General features: G+C 39.3%; 3 protein-coding genes across 3 annotated transcripts; 1 reads left to right on the forward strand and 2 right to left on the reverse strand.

Annotated features, from left to right (window-relative positions):
- Positions 1 to 5,923: 5,923 nt before the first annotated feature.
- On the forward strand, positions 5,924 to 7,367 carry grp (gastrin-releasing peptide). Its single transcript, XM_030742627.1, has 3 exons — positions 5,924 to 6,244; positions 6,662 to 6,870; positions 6,961 to 7,367. Exons 1-3 carry the CDS (start codon positions 6,091 to 6,093, stop codon positions 7,012 to 7,014), a joined length of 417 nt encoding a protein of 138 aa, XP_030598487.1. The 5' UTR covers positions 5,924 to 6,090; the 3' UTR covers positions 7,015 to 7,367.
- A 595-nt stretch (positions 7,368 to 7,962) lies between these two features.
- rx3 (retinal homeobox gene 3) lies at positions 7,963 to 11,184 on the reverse strand. The gene is made up of 3 exons (XM_030742626.1): positions 10,657 to 11,184; positions 9,998 to 10,233; positions 7,963 to 9,211 (listed from the first exon to the last, which is right to left on the reverse strand). The coding sequence occupies exons 1-3, from the start codon at positions 10,916 to 10,918 to the stop codon at positions 8,762 to 8,764; spliced, it is 948 nt and encodes a 315-aa protein (XP_030598486.1). The 5' UTR covers positions 10,919 to 11,184; the 3' UTR covers positions 7,963 to 8,761.
- A 7,791-nt stretch (positions 11,185 to 18,975) lies between these two features.
- cplx4a (complexin 4a) lies at positions 18,976 to 24,427 on the reverse strand. Its single transcript, XM_030742515.1, has 3 exons — positions 24,087 to 24,427; positions 22,213 to 22,300; positions 18,976 to 20,051 (listed from the first exon to the last, which is right to left on the reverse strand). The coding sequence occupies exons 1-3, from the start codon at positions 24,248 to 24,250 to the stop codon at positions 19,824 to 19,826; spliced, it is 480 nt and encodes a 159-aa protein (XP_030598375.1). The 5' UTR covers positions 24,251 to 24,427; the 3' UTR covers positions 18,976 to 19,823.
- Positions 24,428 to 25,417: the final 990 nt, after the last annotated feature.

The following is a 25,417-nucleotide window of genomic DNA, read 5'->3' on the forward strand; positions in this document are numbered from 1 at the left end:
AATACATGTAGCCCAGGCCTCTGCTTAGGCCCAACTGTCTATGTGCCACTGTTACTGAAACTCGTGTCTGCTTTTTTTTGTTGTATATAAAGTATATACACTGATGGTTAACCAGCTACCCAGCTTTAAATTGCACAATAAATATTCATGCGGTGTAACAGCAATGCAAAGAGGATGGCTTCTTTTGACAGAACACACACTTTAGTGAACTGGAGGGTTTAATTTGCACCTAGTTCACATCTGCAGACAGATGTCCTGATCTGATGATTCCCCTAGCCCACACATCAAAGCACAGAAATAACATATCAACGACAAGCTGAACGAAAGGTACAAATACAACACTGATGTCAATGTGTGTGATAAATTGGTGCGCAAAATCAAATAGCTCATAACCTACCTGGCAGACTGCAGGAAGAGGCTTTCAGCAGAATAAGACTGACTCTCTTTGGCCTGCTACCAGTCCTTGATACATCTGGCAGAGCCACCAAAGGCAGCCTCGAATGCTGCAGCTTAAACTAATTATCCTTCATTATGTAAGCACCATGCCAGATTTATTCGTCATACAACACAAATGCATTTTTTTTACACTGAAAGGAGAGCTTGAGCTGAGAATGTATATTATAAAAAGGCCCTTGTGGTTCCTCCTGTCTCTCTACACTGTGACAGATTCAGTGCAGGAGAGGAGGCTGAGGTTGCTCCCCACCCCCTAACACAGACAAAGTCACATGACGTCATGTTGCCTCCATTCATGCAGGGCATAAGAGGAGCTGCTAAAAGCAAGCTGTCTCCTTTTTCTTTTCCAGGATTTCCTGTTTGAGATGTTATCACTTGAATGCACCACAGTACCACTTTATACACACAAAAATTTACTTGGCACTAAAGAATGAATTATTATTGTGCTTTAATAACTGTGTAGTATGCAGTGTTTTTTTGACAAGCGATATGGAAGATATGATTTAGTGAATCAACCGACCAGCTCATCAACACCAAAAGACCCAGAAGACCGACAAACACAACTAAAGTGGATGATCATAGAATTATTTCTTTGGATGAGAAAAAACACATCTTAGAGGAGGTAGGTAGAGTCTACAGTCAAGACACACCTTCACAAGGTGTACAAGGCTATACTCTCTGCTCAGATTTGACCAGATGTTACAAAACTGAGCAGACAGTGCTTCAAATGGGATAATGACCCAAAGCATACTGCAGAGAAAGAAAAAGAAATGTGATTCTTCAATGGCAGAGTCAGTCACCTGATCTCAGCCTAATAGAGCATGCTTTTCCTTTACTGAAGGCAAAACTGAATGCAGAGAGACCCACAAACAAGCAGCAAGTGAAGGTGGCTGCAGTAAAGGCCTGGCAGAGCATCTGAAGAGAGGAAACACATCATTTAGTGACGTCCATGGGTTCCAGACTTCGGGCAGTCAGTGGCTGCAAAGGATTTTCATTCAAGTATTAAAACAATCCTTATATTAAATTATGTCATTGTATCCAATTAATTTTCAGCTTCTGAAAAGAGGGGACTGTGTATAAAAAGGGCTCTAATTCCTCTAGTTCCATCACTATCACACCAAATAATGTGTTACATGGCATGACATTCACAGTTCAAAATTCATATTACAACAATTATGTGCCAAAGGGTGAAAATATTATTTCAAAAATAACAATAAAGCATAAATTGTACAGATAACGTATAAGTAAAATAAATAGTTTCTTGCCCTTTGCCATCACTTATACTTACATACAACTAATGCAGCTTTAATCACAACTCATAGAGAGAGAATCATCCCTAAATTCACCCCACACTGCCACCTGCTGTTTCACTCCTGACAAAGTGGGAGATATACAGTTTTTGACTTTTCCAACTGAAACTGATGTATTTTTTTATTGATACCATAGAAGTTGCACATGGTAGGGTATCCCAGGTTATGGTGAAGAATTGCTTTTTTCCACTTGAACATTGCTAGTAAAACTTTCAAAGTTCACTTTATTCAGTCAAAACTTATAATTGCTACCTTCCCAGTGCAAAATGCTGATTGACGTAGCCAATTATGCTTTCAAAAAGTCATTTGATTTGGTTTAATTGTCAGGCTGGAAATAAAAAAAAAGAAAAAAGAAGTGGCCTCTAGTATAGGTGATCAAGGCCTGGCAATCAGACATGAGTAGGTGTTAGTGAATATTTCAATGAGTTAATGAAAACCTCCTTAGCCTCCCAGTATGGGGTAATCTAAAGTTCATACTTTCATTATGTAGCAAAATGCAACAAGGGAGCAGTGCATTACAGTAGAAATGGTAAAAATGATAAATGAAAAATTATCTACTTACTTATGAATGATTTTATAGCATAACCTTACACTGAATCTTGTATTTCAGTGGTACGTGTGCATATTCCTGGTGACCCCTTGGTACATGAGCTTGTTGTCTTCCATAAAAATAAACTGACAAATATTTCAGATGGCACTGTGCTGTGTGTCCTACCTGTTGCTGCCCTTTAAACATAGGTGACTCATCCTGCTTTGTTAAGGTCATTCTTGAACGAGGATATCATATTATGAGCCATATGTACTCAAATATTCAGCTGGGTTGTGTGTGGAGTTGTGACCTCACAAATACCCAGAAGGAATCGTTAGCCTTTTCAACACAAAACTGTACTTCCCTGCATGGAGTCCTTATCTGTTCTCATTGTACCTCCAGCAATCTGTATGTCAATACTGTCATGAAAGGGATCAGTCAGGTATGAGAATTTCATACAGGTACATGCGTGGGTGCCTAATTCACACTGTTGACCTTTCCATGCTCTGTAATAAAGTGTGCCGATAAATTATGTGGACTTCTCATTAACAAGCTGAAAGGTTTGATCTGCAGCAAAAATGCACTGTAAATGCATTGCTGCATTTGGTTTTGCAATAATTCTCTTACATCTTCCTTTCAGCACTTTTTCTTTCTACTTTACTGTTTAATTGTAATTAAAGTTAAGGGAAATTTACTTAGTTAAAAGGATAAGTTCTGTCTTTTTTGAAAGGGTATTAAGTCCACAATCTTTAAAAGTCTGTGTGTGATGGTGTTAAATAATTGCGATGTGAATACTGACCAAAATAACTGTCTAAGCTAGTGCATGAAAAACAAGTAAATATTCTTATTTAAGTACTGTAGACCTATTTAGGTGCAGTTTTGAGTTGCTGAATATGGTGGTTATAGAAAGACTAGCGTCGCCAAAAAAAAAAAAAAAGAAAAAAAGTCTGCAAACAGTAACCAAATGAAAACACCTCGTTTCCCCTCTGTTACAGCTGGTAATGGGAGTCATGGATGCTCACTACTGAAAATCATTGGTATTTCATGCAAACACAACTTGAAAATTGCTCTTTGTCTTTGTGGTCAGACTGCACTACTGAAGTAACATTGGGAGCTTATCCGCCAGAACCCCCAGATTAGGAGCAATTGCCATAATATATTATGGGCTTGTACTCACAGGGACTTATAAGAGGCAGATTTAAAGACAAAGAAGTAAGAGTGAGAAAACACTTGATCCTACAATAAAGTAGAAGAAGATAAGCGCCCTTGTCTGGAAAGAGAAATCAGTTACACTGTACCTGCATTACTTTTAATGGCCAGCAGGGGGCAGATTCTCTTACGCCGAAAAAAAAAGTGTGATTGCATAGAAACTTGTTAAAAATTTATCTCACTTGCACTTTATATTCCCATTTGAGAGCTTTTCCCTTGCGTTGACTTGCCCCAATGCCTGGTTATTTTTAGGTGCAGGCAACTCGTGTCTGACAACAAAAAAATTAAATGCAAAATTAACTGGGCAACCACTGATTTTTTTCCCCTAGTCATCTAGTGTGACTGAGCCATAAAGCTGTCAGTCAGCCAGGTCATATGTATGTGATTACATTGAAAATTATCAGTCAGAGGAAGGAAAAGACTTCAAGCCCCAAATTGTCATGAGGATTCAGCTTTGAGGGCAAAAAGTGTGTCCGCCAATGCTTGCTACATGAAAAATGTTGCACATGTGACAGAAATGTTTGAGTGTGCATGTGTGTGAGAGAGAGTTGTGTAGACCCACGTCTGTTATCACTTGGGGGCAGCATCAAAAATGTGAAACAACTGGTAATACGGGATACTCTTGTTCATATTTGTGCTGTTGCTCCTGCAAAACATACATAACGTACAAGGACTTCTTTTTGCTGGAGTGCAACCAAGTGTTAAAAACATTTAAGACTGTCGTTCGGAGCCAGCTGTTGTACATTTCTTCTGTGATGTTTATGTTTATTTGGACTCCTTCCCCTTCACAGTAAACTCCACTGCTGTTTAATTTCTATTAAAGCCAACTTTTCAGTGAATCAGGTTTCAGGACGTATACAAGGGATATCAATGCAGAACCTAACTTGACAGCATACATGCTGATCTACCTGCACCTGTATACCTCTTGGTCCAACAAAGCCCAACATACTGTAGGCATGAGTGAGTGGAAAGTGAAATTTTAAGCTGATTTTTACAAACTAAACTGTTCATCATAATCATCACAGTCTTGAAATTATCACAGTTTTGCAGAAAAAGAGAGCAGATTTCTCCCATATTGGCTCCTCTTCACTGGCTCCCTGTTACAGTAAATCTAGAATTTAATTTTAAATCTTTCTTCACACATACAAGGCCTTGAACAATTAGGCCCCAACTTATCTTAAAGACCTCATAGTATTGTATCACCACAACAGAGCACTTTGCTCTCAGACTGCTGGCTTACTTGTGGTTCCTAGGATACTTAATAGTAGGATGGGAGGCCCCTCAGATTTCAGGCCCCTCTTCTGTGGTACCAGCTCCCAGTTTGGATTCAGGAGACAGACACCCTCTCTATTTTTAAGATTAGGCTTAAAACTTTCCTTTTTGATCAAGCTTATAGTTAGGGCTGGATCAGGCGACCCTGAACCACCCCTTAGTTATGCTGCTATAGGCCGAGGCTGCTGGGGGGGGTTTTCTTCTTCACTCACCTCTTTTTGTTATCTTTATACCCCACTCTGCATTTAATCATGTTATAATTAATCTTTTTCTTATCTCCCTCCACCCGGCCTCAACCGGTCCTGGCAGATGGCTGCCCCTCCCTGAGCCTGGTCCTGCCAGAGGGTTCTTCCTGTTAAAAGGGAGTTTTTCCTTCCCACTGTCGCCAAGTACTTAGTCATAGTGGGTCGTTTTGATTGTTGGGTTTTCTCTGTAATTATTGGAGGTTCTTTACCTTACAATATAATGTGCCTTAAGGCAAATGTTGTGATTTGGTGTTATATAAATAAAATTTAGTTTAATTTGATTGAATGATAAAGGCCTACAATTTCCCATATTTATAGTACAGTTTTATGCTACTTTCTACTACACTAGAGAATATTTCAAAATAAAATATCAAACTTATTTACTCAAATACAATCAGCCTGCATATAATGTATTTCTGAATCAGCAAAGCAGCAAATTAGCCAGAATGAAGCTTCAACAGTTCAGCTTCATGATGCATCATTAAAATAAAATAAAAATGTAATGATTGTTCTCTAAAAGGAGTCATTTACTGAAAATAATTAATGAAATTTTTTTTTTCTTTTTGAGTATTTTTACTATGTAGTGTACATGTAAATGATCCGAATAGTTCTTCAGTCACAGTTTTTCCTCACATGTTTAGTGAGACTGAAGCAATTACTCAGAGGTCGCGTCCATCCGCGTGAAATGACGCTGACATCTTCTGCAATCACCCAGCAATCTCTGGGCAAACAATAGCGATCAATAATTACAGACTATAGATGATAATTTATCATCATCACTTTCTCATTTTGGCACCGTCGCCGGGCTACTTAAAACACCCACTGACGTACGGCTGTGTCAGGAGGGGCATTTAACTTTGAACCGTTAGTCATTTCTATCAAAGGCACTGGGAGTGTAACTTCCACAGGTTTGCAACTGGACAGCTGTTTGACACTTTTTTTTTTGCGCAATCGACTCACATAAATAAAAACTGACTATGGTGGAGATTTTCTAAAGTTAGATCGAGCTGATTAACTGTAACTTGAGGATCAGTATAATTTTTTTGAATATACATTTACATTTTTCGGTAACATGGGCGGAGAGTGCTTATGCTATTCATGGACGTGCAGACCCGTGTGGCCAGTTTTTATTATTCTGGCTACAGTACCTTGTATTTTGAACTGCTCAGAGAGTCCTGCAGCAGTCGTTGGGAAAATGTATCCACGCGGCAATCACTGGGCAGTAGGTAAGTGAAACCTTCACACAGTTTACTAAAAAAAATATTTCTCGCAACTAAATTAACCTTGTATTTATTTGGCGATTATATCCAGTGCTTCGAGCTCTGGATGGTTCACAGGACTGCCCACTCTTTGAAACAAATAGAACAGTAATAGTCCGTTTATAATTATTATAATAATTGTGTGTCTGCTCAGATCATTCTTTTCCTTTATATTGTGATAAACAAGTACTTTTAAATCATTCTCTACTGTTAAATTAAACAGTAAAATGAACTCATTTAGCATTTTGCAGTGAAAAAAAAAATCTGGAAATATATGAATAGTGTTTGGGTTTTGGTTTTTTTTGTTTTTTTTTTGGTGATGTTTAGCTCAAAAATGTCTGAAGATATTCTTCAGAACGTTTCCTTTTACATCCAACTTTCCAGGTCACTTGATGGGGAAGAAAAGCATAGAGGAGCAGGGGGTAAACCCTGACAGTGACTACCTGACACCCTCAAAGATAGCCAGGGTCACAGAGCATCTAATGGAGGCTCTGATGCAACCGAAGAATCCAAAACAGATGATTCCCCAAAGTGCAGACAGGCTGCTTCGGCGCTACTGGAGAGAAGAGGACAGAGAAAAATATCTCACAGAGGTAGGTCTGTGGAATAAATCCTTAATTGTCAAGTGTTGCAGTGTTACATGAAATCATGGCTACATTTTCAATGTGATTACTGCTTTATAGATGTCAGACCTACTTCTTCTGGCTTTGAAACTGCAAGACACTGACTCCACCTGAATGCAAGATGAATTTCTGTCATCATTATCTACTTATTGTACTCTGTAATCACATATCCACACTGTATAGTTTTCTCTGCTGTAACAGATGTTTATTTTATCACTAATTTTAATTTTCCATATGCATATCATGCACCATTTTTATTGCTCACTGATCAGACAAGGTTGTGTTATATAAGCTGCGAATCTGAAATAAACTGAACATTGTGATAACTGCACTGTGGATGTCAAAGCATGCTTTGCACGGCAGAAGTATCCTTAAAAAAAAAAAAATCTGACATTCTCAGTGTTTTTGAGGTTTACGTCACCAGTACGCTAACTCGTTTGTACCACTAGATGGCGCACAAAGTCAATTCTAAGAGTGTTTTCGTTTAGAGCAAATAAAGTAAGGTGGGGTGTAAAATGTTGAGATCTCATGATTGCAGATGAAAATGGATCATCATTTCTTTGTCATTAGAACAAAGAAACACACACACACACACACACACACACACACACACACACACACACACACACACACACACACACACACACACACACACACACACACACAGAGCCCGCGTATTTTCAGGAGCTGGATTAATGATAATTATTATCCCTCGGGGGTTACGGACAGAAGGAAGTGCTAATTGAAACAATTTGTTCTACACACACGTTTCTCTTAAAGCCAGAGGAAAGTTTTCAGTCTACTTTTTACTCGTTTGTTAAGGATGATTGGCAAACAATAGAAGTACAAGCCACTTTCACCCCCATTATGGGTTTAATCCCAGGAGCGAATGGGATAAAGTTTACAGGAGGTAATGAGGAGGAAATAAGTGGGCTGAGAGACTCATTCTCTTTAACAGAGAGAGAAAGTGTGAGTTTAAGCCCCTCACATATGACACACCTACCATCTTTGTTAATAACTCACAAGCATGAAACTTATTACTTACATTTACAGTAGGATTGGTTTTAGACAGCATTTGAAATTCACTTTAATAAGAATAATTCTTAAAACACACACACACAGCTGAAAATGTAGCTCTTTAACTTTACTTTGGGAGTAACCCAGTCTTGTGACCTTCCACCACTAAGGGGGGCTAATTTTAATATTTCCCACCATAACATATGCAGAGTTTGCATGTGTTGTACCTCCCAACTGCAGGATGAAGCTGACATATTTTTATACAAGTGTGATACTGAAGAAACAGCTACAGGTAATTACTGCATTTCCTAAACTGAATGTAAACTCTGTCAGACATCTCAAATTATGTAGGAAGACTGGAGAATGCCTGAATTTGTTCACGTATATGTACACAGACAATTTATTGTATATAGAAAATAATCCCGTTTGATGCTTTTTTTTATGATTAAGGTTAGGATCACCAACCAATAAGGAATCAAAATTAATTCTGCTCCATTTACCCATTTACAAGTGTAAGTATAAACAGGCATTAATGAGTTTTCAGTAGGCTCCATATTTGCTCTATTGTAAGTAACACTGGATAGACTGGGACAGGACTGGCCAAATGTAAAAATTTACAATAAAACATTTTAAAGGAGAAGAGACAGCTTCATATTTACATGACTTTTACAGTTAGTTTCACAGTTTTTCACAAAATTGTACATGCCATGAGGATGTCTTGAATCCTGAAGGGCAGCTAGAGTTGTCAGTCTTTAAAACAATACAATCCCATCATGAAAATGAAGCCAAATTTCTCCCAAAAGATTCATCATGATGTATTCAGGGTCTTAAAGTCCGCTCAACATCACCATGTCTTCCCAATAGACTGAATGTGTTCCTTGGCCTTCATCCTCAGGGAAGCAATACTGGAGTTCCTTGGATCAGCTGAACACTGGTATGCCGGGGGTGGGAGGCACATAGAGCCGATGTGGGGCAGGTGAGGGCTGTGTCCCAGGGCTGGGGAGTTGAGGAAGGATGGCGGTAAAGAAGAGGGAATGGACGGAGGAGGAGAAGGTGTGTAAGTGCCTGGGAGGCTCTGTGAGTTGCTGATGAAGCCCGGGAGTGACTGTAGTGAAGTGGAAGTGGTGATCGGGGTGGAGAGCCAGGGCTCCAGTTGCAGCCCGGAGCCCAGAGAGCTGCTGGGAGAACGACTGAAAGACAGCAGAGACGAGGAAGGGGTGTCCTGAAGCTTGATGGAGCTCACCTCCAGCTTCTCCTGTCGACGCCACTTGGCTCGCCGGTTTTGGAACCAAACCTGAAAAGATAGTTTTTTGTTTTGTTTTTTTTATTATTTGTCTACCTCAACAAAACCTTTCACTTAAAACTTTTATTTATTCCTGCAAAAGAAATTGTAGTCTGTGAATCAATCCAGTAGCTAGAAGAGATGTTGAAAAGTCAGTCATAGCTGTAAACTGTAGCCTCTATAATATATGTGAAATATAATACTGTAGAAAAGTATTTGAAGACAAATACAGAAGAGGAGAGAATTACATATAGTGTTGGTGTAAATTTTAATTTTGTTATTCAAACACTTTCCAAGTTGCATCGCGACACAATCAATAAGTGAGATTGATTTAAAAATTGGTTGAAAACAATTTTTTAGCTAAGATAAAATCCTGCCATGCACATTATTATTATTATTTTTTTTTTAATAAATTTGGTTTCTATTTTGCTTGGTTAAAATTCAAACAAATAAATAAGCATTTCCTCTGAAATAAAACGTCCACTGTCATCACTTGCAATAAACATTTATAATCGTTCTAATATTCTAATCATATTTATCACGTGACAGTGGACATAACTATGCACAAATAATTTAGCAAATCAAATTAACACCTCGTTTCTTTAAATTTCTAAAAGATCATTTAACATCAAAATATAGAGCAAACATATTAAATGTCATCTAAAAAAAAAAAACTATGATTTTTTCTTCATATTTTTAATGGCCTTATAAATATAAGCACGTGATCGCTATGCTTTGATTTATAGGCCTAACGCTCCTGAATATAATAAAAGAAGTGGTTTTGTTTTGGGGACATACCTGCACCCGGACCTCGGGCAGGTTCACTTTCAGGGCCAGCTCCTCTCTGCTGTACACGTCCGGGTAATGGGACTTCTCGAAGGCCCTCTCTAGTTCGTGGAGCTGGAAGGTGGTGAAGGTGGTTCGGTTCCGTCGGTGCTTCTTCTTATGGCTTTCGTCGTCGGACAGTTTGCCGTCTCTGTCCGGTGAGTCCGGGCACATGGAGGCTTCCCCGGTGCTGCTGCCACAACACACACCTGCGGAAAAGAGGCGGCGTAAGGAGTCCAAGATTGTGATTTACAAGTTTTAGCCCATTTGAAATTTGCTTTTCAAAATAAAATGCAATTAACTTTGCGGTATATATATATATATATATATATATATATATATATATATATATATATATATATATATATATATACACACACACACACACACACACACACACACACACACACACACTGGGCTTCATACATAATTTTCTCTCTCTGAAGGACTGTTTAGACATTTCCCGCTATTAATTAATTAATTATTTCCTCGAGGAAAAATAAATTAAAAGTGTTACTTTATCTGGAGTTTAAACAACTTTTCAAACTAAAGCACAGACAGCCTGGCATGTTTTAAGCATATTTTTGTAACGACACTTTTTACTAAATGTAGAGAAAACTGAATTTACTTACTGTCAAAACTTTCTGAGTAATGATTTTTCTTCGATTGGCTCACTATTACATTCCCATTGCGCTCTGCGTCTTTGCCCTGGACTTTTTCCGTCGTGTTATAGGTGGCTGATTTGTGGAAAATTGTGTCTTCTTTAAATCCCAGTATGGCCTCTATACTGTGGATTGTGGACGGGTTGCTCCCCGGACTCTGGACGCAGCGTGCGGAGGGAGACATGCGCTCATCCATCATCATCACTTGGGTAGTTGATCCAAGAAGCCACATTGGTTGGTGAAGTCTAGAATTTTTTTTTTTTTTAAATTACACAACACTGTCTTGTTCTCAGATTTATTACCCCTTTTGTTGAAGTTGACGCTAATGGCGATGTTGAAAAACTTGCGCACAGGATCCAGGTAGCTTGCTCAATAGTTATGGAGCATCTTCGGAGGCGGCTTTTAAAGTAGCGCCCGCTCTAAGACCCCCCTGCTCATGTGGCACCCCCGCTGCACGTCAGAGAGGGAACGTCCTGTTGGATTTGGCCCTGCTGGATTTAGGGGTAGCAGTGCAACCAGTGCAGGCACCAGCCTCCACACCCTCCCTAACTCCTCCCCATCACAAGTGCATCCGTCAATGCTGGCTCTAAACCTACTTACATAAATCTTAAAACCATCTTTCTACTCCTCCAGATGTCATGTCCATGTCAGTCTGTGAAAAAAGACGGAAGATTAGGCCCACAGATTTAGGTACAACAAAATCATAATTACAAGATTTCTGGTAAGGACAGGGATTGCAAGATGGCAGCTTAATATTTAATCAAAGCGTCAAGATATTGTTGCCAAAATGAATTGACATTTCCTTCAGTTGGAATATTATTTGCTTTATTGATCAAAAGGAATCAAAAGGATCAAAAGTCACGCAAATATACTAATACATAACTAAAAGCAACGTAAATTCTTTAACGGACTCATTAAAATCAATTAAATCGGATTTAAAGGTTTTTTTTTTTAAAGATTAAAAAAAAAAAACACTTGTTCCTGTAAGTGTTGAGTCAAAGATGTTAACAAAGCCCAAACAATAACATATTTGTGCTGTAGCCACTTAACAGCAAACAAAGATTGACAGCAGTGTGGTAATCCTGCTTAAGGGGATTACATTATTTTACTCAAAAGAGTTAAAACCCCTAAAACTATTTAGCTTTTCCTAATTAAAGAAGGTGACCTTATCCTTTGTTTGCCAAAGAGAGGAGGGGGGCACAGAAAGAGAGAGATACAAACTGTTTTACCAAAAAAAACCCCCAAAAACAAACAAAAAACAAGACGTGTGAGCAAAACTTTCTAGGTGCTCTCAGTGTTTTATTGCACACTCTCACACATGATGTAAGACAAGCTGCAACTTGCAGAAGATGAGCTTCTGTTATTTTTTTCCACTTTAAAAAAGTAAACTTTAAAGCAATTTATGGGAGAGAGAAGTGCAGAGCTCACAAGTTTATTTTTGAGTTATCCAATAACTCCTTTTTAAAAGGAGTTAATGGAGCCATGCGCAATCCACATATGGCTAAACCTTGTCTTATGTTAATTGAGATGGTGTTGAAAAAATTTCTTTTTTGTGCGTTTCATTTTCAAAATGTCACTTACATTATAACCTGTTGCAAAAGCTGAACACTCAGTTTCTTTCTCATTATAGACTGATGCTTACGTGACCTCCAGTGTCAGCATTATTAAGAGAATACAAAAAAAGAATATGCCTGGCAGGTTTCTTACACTTATTTGAAAACATCTGTGGTAAAATGTAGCAATATGAAAAAAAGTCTGCATAGAACAGCAATGACGACAGGTGGAAGATAACCTTCCACGTGACGCTCAGACTTAGAGACTGAGCTTAAACTTCTTAAATTGCAAACATTCAGAAGCCAAATACATGAAAACTGCAAGCAGAGGATTGTAAACACAGGAAAACCCTCCAGCCTCTGTTCAAAAGATTCACTTACATCTAAAGTAAGTGCAAAACCTGGCAATTTGATGGTTTTATGTTTGGCTTTATAACTGAGAGTTATAATTAAGAGTCACTGGTAGAATGAGGAAGGCTAGTGGCTTCTCTTAAGTCTGATATTTCTGCCCTAAGTTAATCTATATTGTACACAGCCAAAAATAAATAAATAAATAGAATTAATGGAAAACTTTGTTAATCAGAGTAGAGCATCAAGTCAGTTAAATGTCTGGGATGTGGATCTGGTCAGTTAAGTAGCAGAGGGAGTTGTTAATCAGTTTCAGATGCTTTGGTGTTAATTAAATTAACAACAGGTGCACTCAAGGGGCAATAAAGAGACAACCTCCAAAACAGGATGGTTTTACAGGTGGAGGCCACCGACATTTTCCCCCTGTGGCTCAGGAGGCCACCTACTAATTAGAAAGTTGGTGGTTCAATTCTTGGCTGCTCCAGTCTGGGTGCCAAAGTATCCCTGGGCAAGCTATTCAACCCCAAGTTGCTCCTGATGTATTCATTGGAGTGCAAATCTGTGTTTGCATGTTAGAAAGAAAGCTCTTTGAAATAGAAAACAGCGCTTGTTTGAATATGGGTCAATGCAAACGTGTTGTATAAAGTGCTTTGAGTGCTCAAGTAGAGTAGAAAAGCGCTGTATAAGTATTAGTCCATTTACCATTTCCTGACTGTTTTTTAACTGGTTTCACATTTGGCTAGGGTCAGTGTCACTACTGGTAGCGTGAGGCAATACCCTCCAGAGGCTGTACAGGTAGTCCAACTACTCCAGGATGGCACATCAATACCACTGCCAGAAGGTTTGCTGTGTCTCCCAGAATAGTCTCAAGAGCATGGAGGAGATTCCAGGAGACAGGAGGTTACTCTAGGAGAGCTGGAAAGGGCCGTAGAAGGTCCTTAAACCATCAGCAGGACCAGTGTCTCCTTTGTGCAAGGAGGAACAGGATGAGCACTGCCAGACCCTATCCTACAAAATTCAATTCAATTAAATTCAATTTTATTTATATAACGCCAAATCACAACAGTCACCTCAAGAAGCTTTATATTCTAAGGTAAAGACCGTGCAATAATTTCAGAGAAAACCCAACAGTCAAAATGACTATGAGCAAGCACTTGGCAACAGTGGGAAGAAAAAACTCCTATTTTTTTTTTTTTTTTTTAAGCCTGTCATGTCTGTCAGATCTTTCAAGCAGAACTGTGATCTGAATGCACTGTTGTGCCAAACATATTTGCTCTTTCACGATGAGCTCCATAGGTCCTCTATAGGCTCCTCTTGTTAATGTTTGACCCTTTACTTTATTTATTTGTATTTTTCACATACATATATCTGCGCCAGAGTTGACAGGCTGAAGAAAAAGAAGAGAGAAAAGAAAGAAAAGAAAAAGGAAGAGAGAGAAAAAGAAAAAAAGGAGAATGGGGAGAAAATAGAAAAAAGGGGACAGAGCACAAGTAAGTGAACCAAAATAGTTCATCAGTTGCTGAACCTGTAAGAGAAGGTAAAAAACCCCACACAAAATACTAACAATACTTGAAAAAATAAATTTGTGTGGGGAAAACAAAACAAATGAAGCATGGCTAAGCAAACCAACAATTTTGTTATGTTGTGATTGCGTGGGTGTTTATGTCTGTGTCATAAAATGTACTTACTAATGATGGTAGAAGGCCACAACTCCACCCATCAGAAGCTAGAGGTGGACAGAGAAAGCCCCAGGAAACCTGGGCCACCAGCAGCCCATCAAGAACCACCAAGACCCGCAGCCACTCATTCCGAAGACAACCGCACGCCCACCCCAGCAGACGGGAGAGGGAGGTCCCAGATGGAGCCCCCCCCAGTCAAGGAGCAAGGGCCCCAGAGAACCTGAGGCGACAAGAAGCCAGCTCTCCTCCCTCCCTGGAGGCCAGCCCCCTGTGCAGGCTGGCGGTAGGGCCCCAGGGCCCCAGGTGCCCGAGTACCACCCGACACCCCACAGAGCCCCCCCATGCTGAAGAAGTCAAAGCAGCCCCGGACCACAACCCCCAGGGGAGCAGGTCAACACCCACGCTAGAACATCCAGCCCTGCCCAGGAACCCCAAGGCACCCACACCCCGGGGAAGAGGGGGGGACCAGCGAGGAGGAGCAGGGAGGCAAGGCACAAGGTTCTGCCTCTGAAGGTTCTGCCTCCCATTTTACTTTTAAGTATCCTAGGAGTCTGAGAGCAAAGTGCTCTATTGGGGTGATATGGTACTAGGAGGTCTTTAAGATAAGTTGGGGCCTGTTTTTTCAAGGCCTTGTATGTAAGAAGGATTTCAAATTAAATTCTGGATTTAACAGGGAGCCAATGAAGAGAAGCCAATATGGGAGAAATCTGCTTTCTCTTTCAGTACTCTTACTGCAGCATTTTGAATCAGCTGAAGGCTTTTCAGGGTGCTTTTAGGACAACCTGATAATAATGAATTACAGTAGTCCAGCCTAGAAATAATAAATGCATAAATTAGTTTATCAGCATCCCTCTGAGACAGGATGTTTCTAATTTTAGAGATACTGCGCAAATACAAAAAGCAGTCCTACATATTTGTTTAATATGTGAATTTGTTGGTAACATTTTTAAGGTTCTCTGTGTTCCTTTTGGCCGAAAATTCAAACCCAATTAAATCCAAAGTTTCCAATAAATCACTCAACAGGTTCCAGTGCAGGCTGTTTATTAGACATCTTAGTTACCCAAAACACAGACAAGGACTACAACACAGACAGTAACATAGTTAAGACTGAAATATACACACACACAGGCAGAGAAAGATGCAGGAACAGAAAGAGTAGAAGGAGAGGACAGGACCGTAAATGAGTGAAGTTAAAAAGTAAAGTACAAAAGAGTGGAAGAAAGTAGTGAGTGAAAAAGTGAGTAAAATGGGGTGAAAGAAGAAGTAGAAGTCCAGAGTTAAACAGAGTACAAGAAAGCAAATAGCCTTCCCGGGAGTGAGTGCCTTAGAGCTGTTGCAAAGGGGATAGAGGAAGAGCAAAAAGAGCGCTCCCTCCCAACTTTACCACTCTTTTATCCCCCAAACTCACACCTCCCCCCTGCGGTTATCAGGGCCAGTGGGCATAGAATGGTGCTTCCAATCCACTATGAACTATATTAGTTCGATCCTTTTGCAGAGGCTCCATGACACTGTTCTCTGGGGCTGTCAAAACAAATGATTTTCCCACGTGAAAATACCTCTCACAGAAGCACTCCCCCGTCCAGCTGTCCATAATTTCACATTACTAGAAACACTTTTAGGGCGGTCTTATCTTAGTACACAAATTTACTCCCTTACATTATTACATTAGCCCAGGTGGGACTTCAACCCCCACTTCGGGACACACAACTCCCAGCAACTTGACCTTCATATTGGCAATACAGTGTCAAAAGTGCACAGTGTACAAAAGTGAGACTCTAGATATGAATGAGTGTGGTCTTACTGAGGGAAAAAAACTGAGGCCCTGAGCCGAGCAGGCCTCAGTCCTTTCCACTCACCGAAAGCATGCAGTGTTCCAGTGTGTGTGTGTGTGTGTGTGTGTGTGTGTTAATATAGGTGACAAACAATATAAAATGTGACCATTAATCCAGTGTGTGTGATTAATATAGATACTAATAAGTGATCTAGAATAATGACAGTAAAATACCAGTATCAGAGTGATAAAAATATATAACACACTGGAGGACATATCCTGCTCAAAAATGATTCCTCACAATGTTACTGCCATCCAGAGTAAGTGTCTGGTTAGACACCATGTTTCTAAAGTTTGTAGGGTCGAGTACAATAACTTCAGTTTTAGCTGAATTTAGAAGCAGGAAATTAGAGGTCATCCAGGCCTTTATGTCTTTAAGACATTCCTGCAGTTTAACTAATTGATAAGTGTCATCTTGCTTCATGGATAGATTAAGCTGGGTATTCTCTGCATAACAATTAAAATTTATGCAATTCTTTCTAATAATACTGCCTAGGGTAAATAAAATTGGTCCTAGCACAGAACCCTGTGGAACTCCATAATTAACCTTAGTGTGTGAAGAAGACTCCCCATTTACATGAACAAATTGGAGTATATTAGATAAATATGATTCAAACCACTGCAGTGCAGTACCTTTAATACCTATGGTATACTCTAATCTCTAATTTCTTATAGTCAATAGTATCGAATGCTGCACTGAGGACAAACAAATATATCCACTGTCAGAGGTCAAAAGATCATTTGTAACCTTAACTAATGCTGTTTCTGTTCTGTGACAAATTCTGAAACCTGACTGAAACTCTTCAAATAAACCGTTCTTCTGGAGATGATCAGTTAGTTGTTTTACAACTACTCTTTCAAGAATTTCAAGAAAGAAATGACCTCTTGCAGGTCACTGGTGTGGATGTCTCTGACCAAACAATCAGAAAAAGACTTCATGAGGGTGGCCTGAGGGCCCAATGTGGGCCCTGTGCTCACTGCCCAGCCCTGTGGAGCGCGACTGGCATTTTCCATAGAATACCAGAATTCTCAAGTCCACCACTGGCACCCTGTACTTTTCACAGATGACAGTAGGTTCATCCTGAGCACACGTGACAGACCTGAGAGGGTCTGGAGAAGCCATGGCGAACGTTATACTGCCTGTAACATTGTTCAGCATGACTGTTCGGTGATGGGTCAGTGATGGTCCAGGGAGGCATATACATGGAGGGATGCACAGACCTCTACAGGCTAGGCAACGACACACTGACTGCCATTAGGTATCAGGATGAAATTCTTCGACCTGTCAGACCCTGCTGTGATGCAGTGGGTCCTGGGTTCCTCCTGGTGCACACCAATGTCTTGCCTCATGTGGTGAGAGTATGTAGGGACTTCCTGGAAGATGACGGAAGCAATACCACTGACTGGCCCCCACACTCACCTGACCTAAATCCAATAGAACATCTCTGGGACATGTTTCAGTCCATCTGATGGTACCAAGTTGCACCTCAAACTGTTCATGAGCTCAGCCCTGTGTAGATTGATTGTTTTCATTTCCATCAAACAATGTGGCATTCCTTTGTAACACATTACCCAGTCCTTTTCAGTATAGTGATCCAGCATGATTTTTTCCCCAATTGAGATCTGATTTATTTTCAAATTGTTCCTTTAAGTTTTTTGAGCAGTGAATGTTAGTGATATCAGTCCCCTAACTTTCATCAGCTCTCAATAAGAATGTTTTTTCTTAAACTAGGCTTAACTTGGGTGCCACTATAGTTCACCTGGTTGAGGAGACAACCCATATACTGAAGGCTAGTATCCTTACTATAGTGCCCTGTGTTTGAGTCTACTGTGGCCTGTTTCCCTCTTACTCTCTATATGGTAGGTAAACCCAGAAGAAAGACTTCTACAGACAGCTTTAAGCAACAAACAGAACTTAACAATTTATTAACATTTTGGTGAACCTGCACTGGCTGCATTTATTGGTGAGTCAATTTAATGACATTATTGTTTCAGTGGTTTATCCCTTACTTTTAGCTATGTATACATGCATTATTATAGTTAACAATAAAACTGTCCAGCCAGCCTGTTGCAGGGCCTGTACCCTGCCTCTCACCCTATGACAGCTGAGATAGGCTCCAGCGCCCCCATGACCCTGACCAGGATAAGTGAAAGAGAATGGATGGATGGATATTTTTAACAGTGTATCACTCAGTTAAAGCTAACTTTTTAAACACACACACACACACACACACACACACACACACACACACACACACACACACACACACACACACACACACACACACACACACACAGACACACATATATATTGGGTGAATGGTGAGTGTTCTGTAAAATGGAGATTTGGATATTTGGTATTGCAAGACTTGATTTAGTTTGTCCTCTCATCTGGAGAGAAACAGAGGAGGAGGGCACAGGCCAACAACCTTGGCTGTGCTGATCCTATTAGATGTAATCTCCAGACTTTACAAATCCACATCTTGGGTTAATGTGAAACTCCTAAGGTTGTGACTCCCTGTTCCCAGCCCCCATTCTGCTCTGCCTAATTGTAACAAACTGTTTGGATAATACCCAATTAAATAAAGACCTATTTCTTTACTTAATGTATTAGCCCTGATTCACTATATGGGATTATAGTTACTTAATCTTAAATATTTGATAGCTGTACAACAGAATTTCTGCTTGTCTGACCAGTTTAAAAGCCACTGAGATTTTGAGAGGTCTGAACATCAAACCCTATATGTCACCATTGACATTTACAGCACATACATAACAAGTCGTTCCTTTTTCTAAACAAACTGCATATGACTGACACATGAAAAATTATGTCTTTAAGAAGATATTTTAAGCTTAACAATGCAAACTGACACATTACTTGTATTCCACACGTCTTTATTTGAAGAATTTATTAGTTTTCTCAGTGTGAAGTACCACCATGTATGTTTTAAGTGTTTATGTGCACTGTTTTTAATGTATTCGGTTTGTGCAAATCTGCAAATGTCTCAGACACAACATTTTTCATTACAACTATAATGGCAAAACTTGTTGTAACACCAACAGAGAAAAGACTAAATTTAATTAGTTCAACACCACATACAAAAAATAATAATAATAATGATAATAATAATAATAATCTAGAATCACCATGAAACCAAAGGGAAAGTTGAAATACTCAGACAGGATTGGTTTTCTAAGTCTTGGTTAATTATTTTATGTACTGAAAAACAACTTTAGAGACTAATCATTCTTAATTTTTGACAGAAAAAAAAAGCCAATATTATATAACAAATAAGAATTTCAAAATTTATTTTGGCCTTTGGCCATATGAAGAAGATATGAAAAGAAATTCTTTGTGACAGTGGCTCGGGAAAATGTACTTTTCTAAACAGTAATGGTGGGAGAGGTAGGACACCCAGGACATGATTTAAAACAGTATTTTTTTGTTAATATGGTAAGTGGTAAATGATTACCCACTGAGTAATCAGCTGACAGGGAAGCTTTTACAGTATATTCTTAAATAGATGCATACTGGTAATGGCAAAGCTATAACACCCTGGTGAAGCCTTTTTAGTCCTTATAAGAAAAATGAATACTTTGTAGGCATTTTACATTGTGACTGAATCCCAGACGTGGTCTGCTGTTTCCCAGAAAGTGGTGAAATTTGTTCCGCTCTTCTCTCTTCTTCTTCCTGACTTTGCAAACACACATGCTCTCCCTGGTCGCTCACATGACGGCGCACTTCTCTTCTGCTTTGCTCTTCAGCTCGGTGACCGTGGCCGAGGCCTTCTCCTTCAGTTGGTCCATGTCCATGTTCTGCAAGTTTTGAATTTGGCCCAGGAGGGAGTCTTTGCCTTCCTCCTCTGTAGCATCCTCGTCTACCATCTTGAGCAGCTCCTCGGGCACATCCACGTCGTCCCCGGCCATCTCAATCATGTTCTCATCCTGCTCACTCTGAACATGACAACAGAACAGAGAACATGGTCAGAACCCAGAAACATAAGTGTATTAAGGTGAAGGTTTATTTATAAAATATGCTGCAGGAAACTACATTTATATACATTTGTGTAGAATTATTGCTTGCACAAGTAAAGAACCTAAAATCTGACTTACAGGCTTTTTAGAGGATTAACATGTTGCCCAGTTGCCTAGTTTCCAAAACAGTTCGGATTGCAGGGCTGCGCTCAAACATGACAAATGTTGCATAAATAGATCTTGGGTGATCAGAGAACATATCACCAAGCTGAACTGCAAATAGGCCCAAAAAGGACTAAGTAACTTGATTTGATGAATTCTATTTTGATCCATTTATGTGACATGTTCAAATTAATTGCAAATTTCTGGGTTTGAAGTCAAATGGTAAACGAGCAAAGTTAAAAACAAGGCAACAAGCAAATAGATGCACTCCAGGATCTGTCTTAATCCACGTTCAAGTAACTGCACTTCAGGATATTCCGGCTGTCTGTGTTTTTGTGAAGCAGGGACGAGCCTCAGCTGACGTTATTATCCACACTGCTACACTTCATGTGTCACTGCATTGGAAAAGAAGCTAAATTTAAAACCTTTTCGACAAACAAAATCTAATCACTTAATATCTGGAATAGGCACTGTGCTGTGACTACCGGTGCTTTGAAGTTCAATCTGTGGGATTATCTCCAACCTGCTTCAGCCTTTCCTCTCAGAATCTAAAGATATCCTCTATAGCATTGCATGAGACCCCATTTCCAGTTAACAGACAGTGCCGACTTCCTGTCTTTACTCATATTGTATGTTTCACAGAATTCAGAGCATGTTTTTGCTGTTTTATTGTTGCTGAAAAATCCATTTAAAATGCAGATTTCAGCTCCAGTAAAGACACTTTGACCTTTGTTCCCCTAAAGACTGATGAGCGATGTGGCCATCATTCTGCAAACATAATTATATTTATATATATTGCTCCCAGCCATTATCCTTATGATAATTGTGTCGTTTCTATTTTAAAGAAAAACAGTGCAAAAAAATCCACTCCCCGTTTGAAACAGAAATGCAAACAATGGCCTGCCTGCCGAAAGAGATTAATAGAAACATCTTCAGCAGCCAAGGTCATCACTTCATTTAAAATGAATAACAATTGTGGTATTAGAAAACATAGCAGAAACGTATTTCACAACAGAACACACAGTTAATCAGATGCTTTTTTCCTCCCTTTATAGTTCAACACTGTATTCAGTTATAGGATTATAAGTCCCTCTGTTGGTCTTTATCTTGAAACGTCATTTGAAAAAACAAAACAAAAACAGCATACCTTTTTTTCTCCTTCCATTACAATTTATTTTTCTTTTCAGGGTCCTTTGAAATCCTGGAATAGCTCACTCTGAACCTGCTGTTTCTTAAAGCCAGATCACTCTGAATCACTCTGGTGCTTCCTAATGAGCCCGGGACACCTGTTCAATGGCAATTGGCTTTGTCCGACTCAAGGTGCAGTACACAACGCACAGGCTAACATCTCCAGGATGTCGGCTGAATCTCTTTTTCGCTAATCTACTGGCATGACTTCTACCTCCTGTCGTCCAGGCTGCGGCTGCCAAGTGCTCTACTGTCAGATTCAGATAACCTCGACTAACCATGAAGTAGCTATTTCTACCTGCAGACAGGGCACTTAGCTCAGTCATCTTATTCTGTTTCTTTTGGCCTGTTGAGGTTAAAACTGTTTAACTTTTAATTACTGTGATTATCAGACAAATGCAATCTGATTTAAAATGATATTTAAGCAAATAAAAAAGTATACAGTTACTGAATAAATACTTTAAAGCAGATACAGTATAAATAGTTTTTCTTAACAAGCATAAAACTATGTGCAGTAGGGAAGCTATTACATTAATAAATGATACTTTCTTCTGTTTACAGCTACATTCTATGAACCATATATTAAATGTTTATATACTGCTTATAAACGCTACTATTCTAGTAGACAGTGGTGTACTGGTGAGTAGACATGTGAGAAAAAATCCATAAATCCATAAAAATTATTTGGATTGCATGACAGCCTGGCCCAGCGTCTACTAATATAATGAATCTTCACCAAATTTGAGTAAACCCCAAACCCAAAAGTAAAAAAAAATGTGGGTGCACTTACCTTTGGGAGACGGTATTTTTCTCTGAGGCACACCCTCAGTGTTGCCCTCTCTGCCTTCTTATGTAAGAAATCTGCATCTCTCTCCATCCTTGAGGGATGACAAAAATATTATTAGTAAAGTAGCCTTTTACTGTCGGCCACTTTTAAAATATTTCAGTTTATTTTGCTCAGTGTTCATCCATCCTAATGCATATAACATCCTTCAGTTCATTTCAATACTATGTACTGTTACTGTTGGTGTTACTGTTAGCTGTTTTTTGAACATCCATGCTCATACTGTAGCTAATAACTCTCCTCACAAAGTTCAGGAGACTTATGTGATAGTCATTCTTTTGTACACTTTTAACATTTAATGTATGAAACATTTTTCTTATTTTGCAACTTTGCAAAAAATGTATACATGTTAGCAATATGTAAAATAATAAAAATAATACAATATTTCTTGATGTGCACTGTACTACTTGACTTTAAAACACTTACTTATACCCATAAAAGGTGAACTACATGCTGAGGCCACTGCTTGCCAAGAAAATATGTGTATTTTATAGTAGCAGTAAAATATTACACACTTCCTAAACAGTAATTAAGCTTTTTTTCTAACCAAACCTAGTTTGAGCTTTGAATCATGACTTTGAGTTATCAAAGATGACTTGCTACTGTAAACGTGATCGTTTTCCAGTAACCTGCAGTCTGCGAGACTGTGCATATTCCTGCATTTTTGAGACGAAGCTCGTGTACTTTCCCTCAGCCAATTAAAGATTGGATTATTGGGCCAGACTGAGTCAAGCAGCTTTGAAATCAAGCCAAGACACCACAATTTGAACTGTAGTGAAAAACAATGAGCTGGTTAAGATTAAGCTTTCCAACAACCTCCCATTTATTGAAATTTTATTCACAGCCATACATATCATACAGACACCCTATTGGGGCTGCATTTTTTTTTAAAAAGAGGGGCATATTTATCTTTCATTCTCTCTCTTTTATTAAGTGATAAAAATGTAAATATCATGTAATTTTGGAGAATTTGATCAACTACTAGAAATGTGCAGTTAATACAAATGTGGTCATTTTATGTGGTCTTTCAAAACAAACAAATTAAGTACCCAAACATGGGAGTAGAGATGCAGGATTAAACTTGTTATGTAATACAGACTGAATGGATCTGCATCTATTCTCTTTCAAAAAAAAAAAAAAATTATATAAAAAGTCAAAGGTCTGTACAGCCAATGCACATCAAAGTGTTCATTTAATAAAATTATTTGCAAAATCACATTGTCATTATTTCAACATTAAATGCAGCAACAAGTGGAATGTTATTATACTTTTAAAGGGTAAAAAGAAAAAAAATAAACTCAGAGTGACAAAATGTTTCTCAAATCATGCTCCAAATTATGATTACTTATTTGGGTAGATTCAAAATTCGAAAGTCACTCAAAATGTCGGCAATAACTGTTCTTGGTGCAGAATCAGATGACAGATTATGGAAGATTATTGATCTGGGTCCATCATGACATTTAGCTTCAGTGGGTTATTTTGCAGAAAAAATAATTAAAAAAAATAAATTAAAAAGATACAAAATTTTTACAGTGGTGGTGTGATTTTTGGTGACCTTCAGCAGCAGATGCACTGCTCAGAAACACACCTTGCTTATTGTAAACTCAGTGAAAAAACAGACGCATGGGTAATAACATGTAGTGAAGCTTACTTGAGAATAATAAAGTGATGTGTTAAGATTAAAAGGGAGAATCGTGAAGGAATGTGATGAAACAGAATACAGCTCGTCAAGGTCAGATTGCACAATCAGCAGCCATACTGTTTTTGGTGGGCCAGTGGCATCAATTCAAAAAAGGGGTACCCTCCATGTTGCTACTCACTTTTCCTCCACCAACTGTTTTTGGTACTCTTCATACTCCTCGCGTGTCATCCCTGCTGCTTTGGCTGGATCTGAGGGGGTGGCCTCCTCTTCTTTGTCACCTCCGCCACCAAGACCCATTCCTGACAGAGGGTTCCCAATCATGCTCTTGATCAAGAAAGCCATCTTCAGTTCTGTGACTTTTTGAGGATGACGATGTTTTTAGCTGACGAAAATGATCCCGCTCCCCTTTGCTTCGGCTTCCTATAGCTGTCAAATCCAGTGGTAGCTCTCTAGCTAACCTGCTGCTTGTCTATGGAGCCAAGGACACACTGGCAATAAGCAACAGAAACATACACAACGCACACACACACATACACACTTAAACACACACACACACGTTTTGCCTCGGCCATAATCTGGATTTAATCCTCCCTGCTTCACTATACTAAGAGGCAGATGGCCTGTTTTCTCTCTATTTTTAAATCATGCAGACCTTTCTGGATGTTTTTCTAATTACTCTGACACTGTGGGGATTCTTTGGCAATACTTGGAGAAGCACTCATATTAAAAATCATTTTGGAGCTGGGTATCCTCACTTTGTCACCACACATATGTGGCTTCCACCCACTATTGCTTAATCATATTAGTAAAGTACGGGCTGGCCCGTGTGCAGCTTATACTGCTGAGAGCAGAGTAGCAGAGTGGAGAGAGAGGAGCAGGATTATGGTTCTGTTTATCCCCATGAAGCCATCCCTCATGGAGTGCTATTGTTCAGTAGGAGGATGATTGACAGGAGGAGAGGTGGGGACCTCCCATTTTATTTCATTTCACTGTCATACAATCAAAATTCAAGCTTGGTGAGGAACCTGTACATGAATGTTTGCACACTGAACCTTTCAGAAATGCTGATCTGAAAGTAAAGCAAAAAATATACATTAAGATATCTAATATTAATGCAGTGGTCTTTCTACCAAAGGGACTACAGTATAGATTGTAAAAAGTTTGTTTTTTTTTCCAACATCATAGACAAATCCTCCACAACATTAAAACCACCTGCCTGATTGTGTAGGCCTCATTCATGCTTGCAAAGCAGCTCTCAGCCATAGGATGGATATGGTACCCGTCAGGGTGGCCTGTAGTTTGTGACACCAGGATGCTGGCAGAGGATGTTGGCTGTGTTGTAGTGTGGTGCCTCCACGAATCAGGCGGTGGACTCTCAAACGGACTGGCGAGTTTAAGACCGGGCCACCACCTCATGCTTTTTGGTGTGTTCCTAAAGCAGTTCCTGTTAAGTTCTATGAGGTGGCAGGGTGTAAAAGTCCTGCTGAGGGAGGATGCTGCCAGCGGGGA

Source organism: Archocentrus centrarchus, chromosome 12, assembly GCF_007364275.1.
Source record: "Archocentrus centrarchus isolate MPI-CPG fArcCen1 chromosome 12, fArcCen1, whole genome shotgun sequence".
NCBI classification, from domain to species: domain Eukaryota; kingdom Metazoa; phylum Chordata; class Actinopteri; order Cichliformes; family Cichlidae; genus Archocentrus; species Archocentrus centrarchus.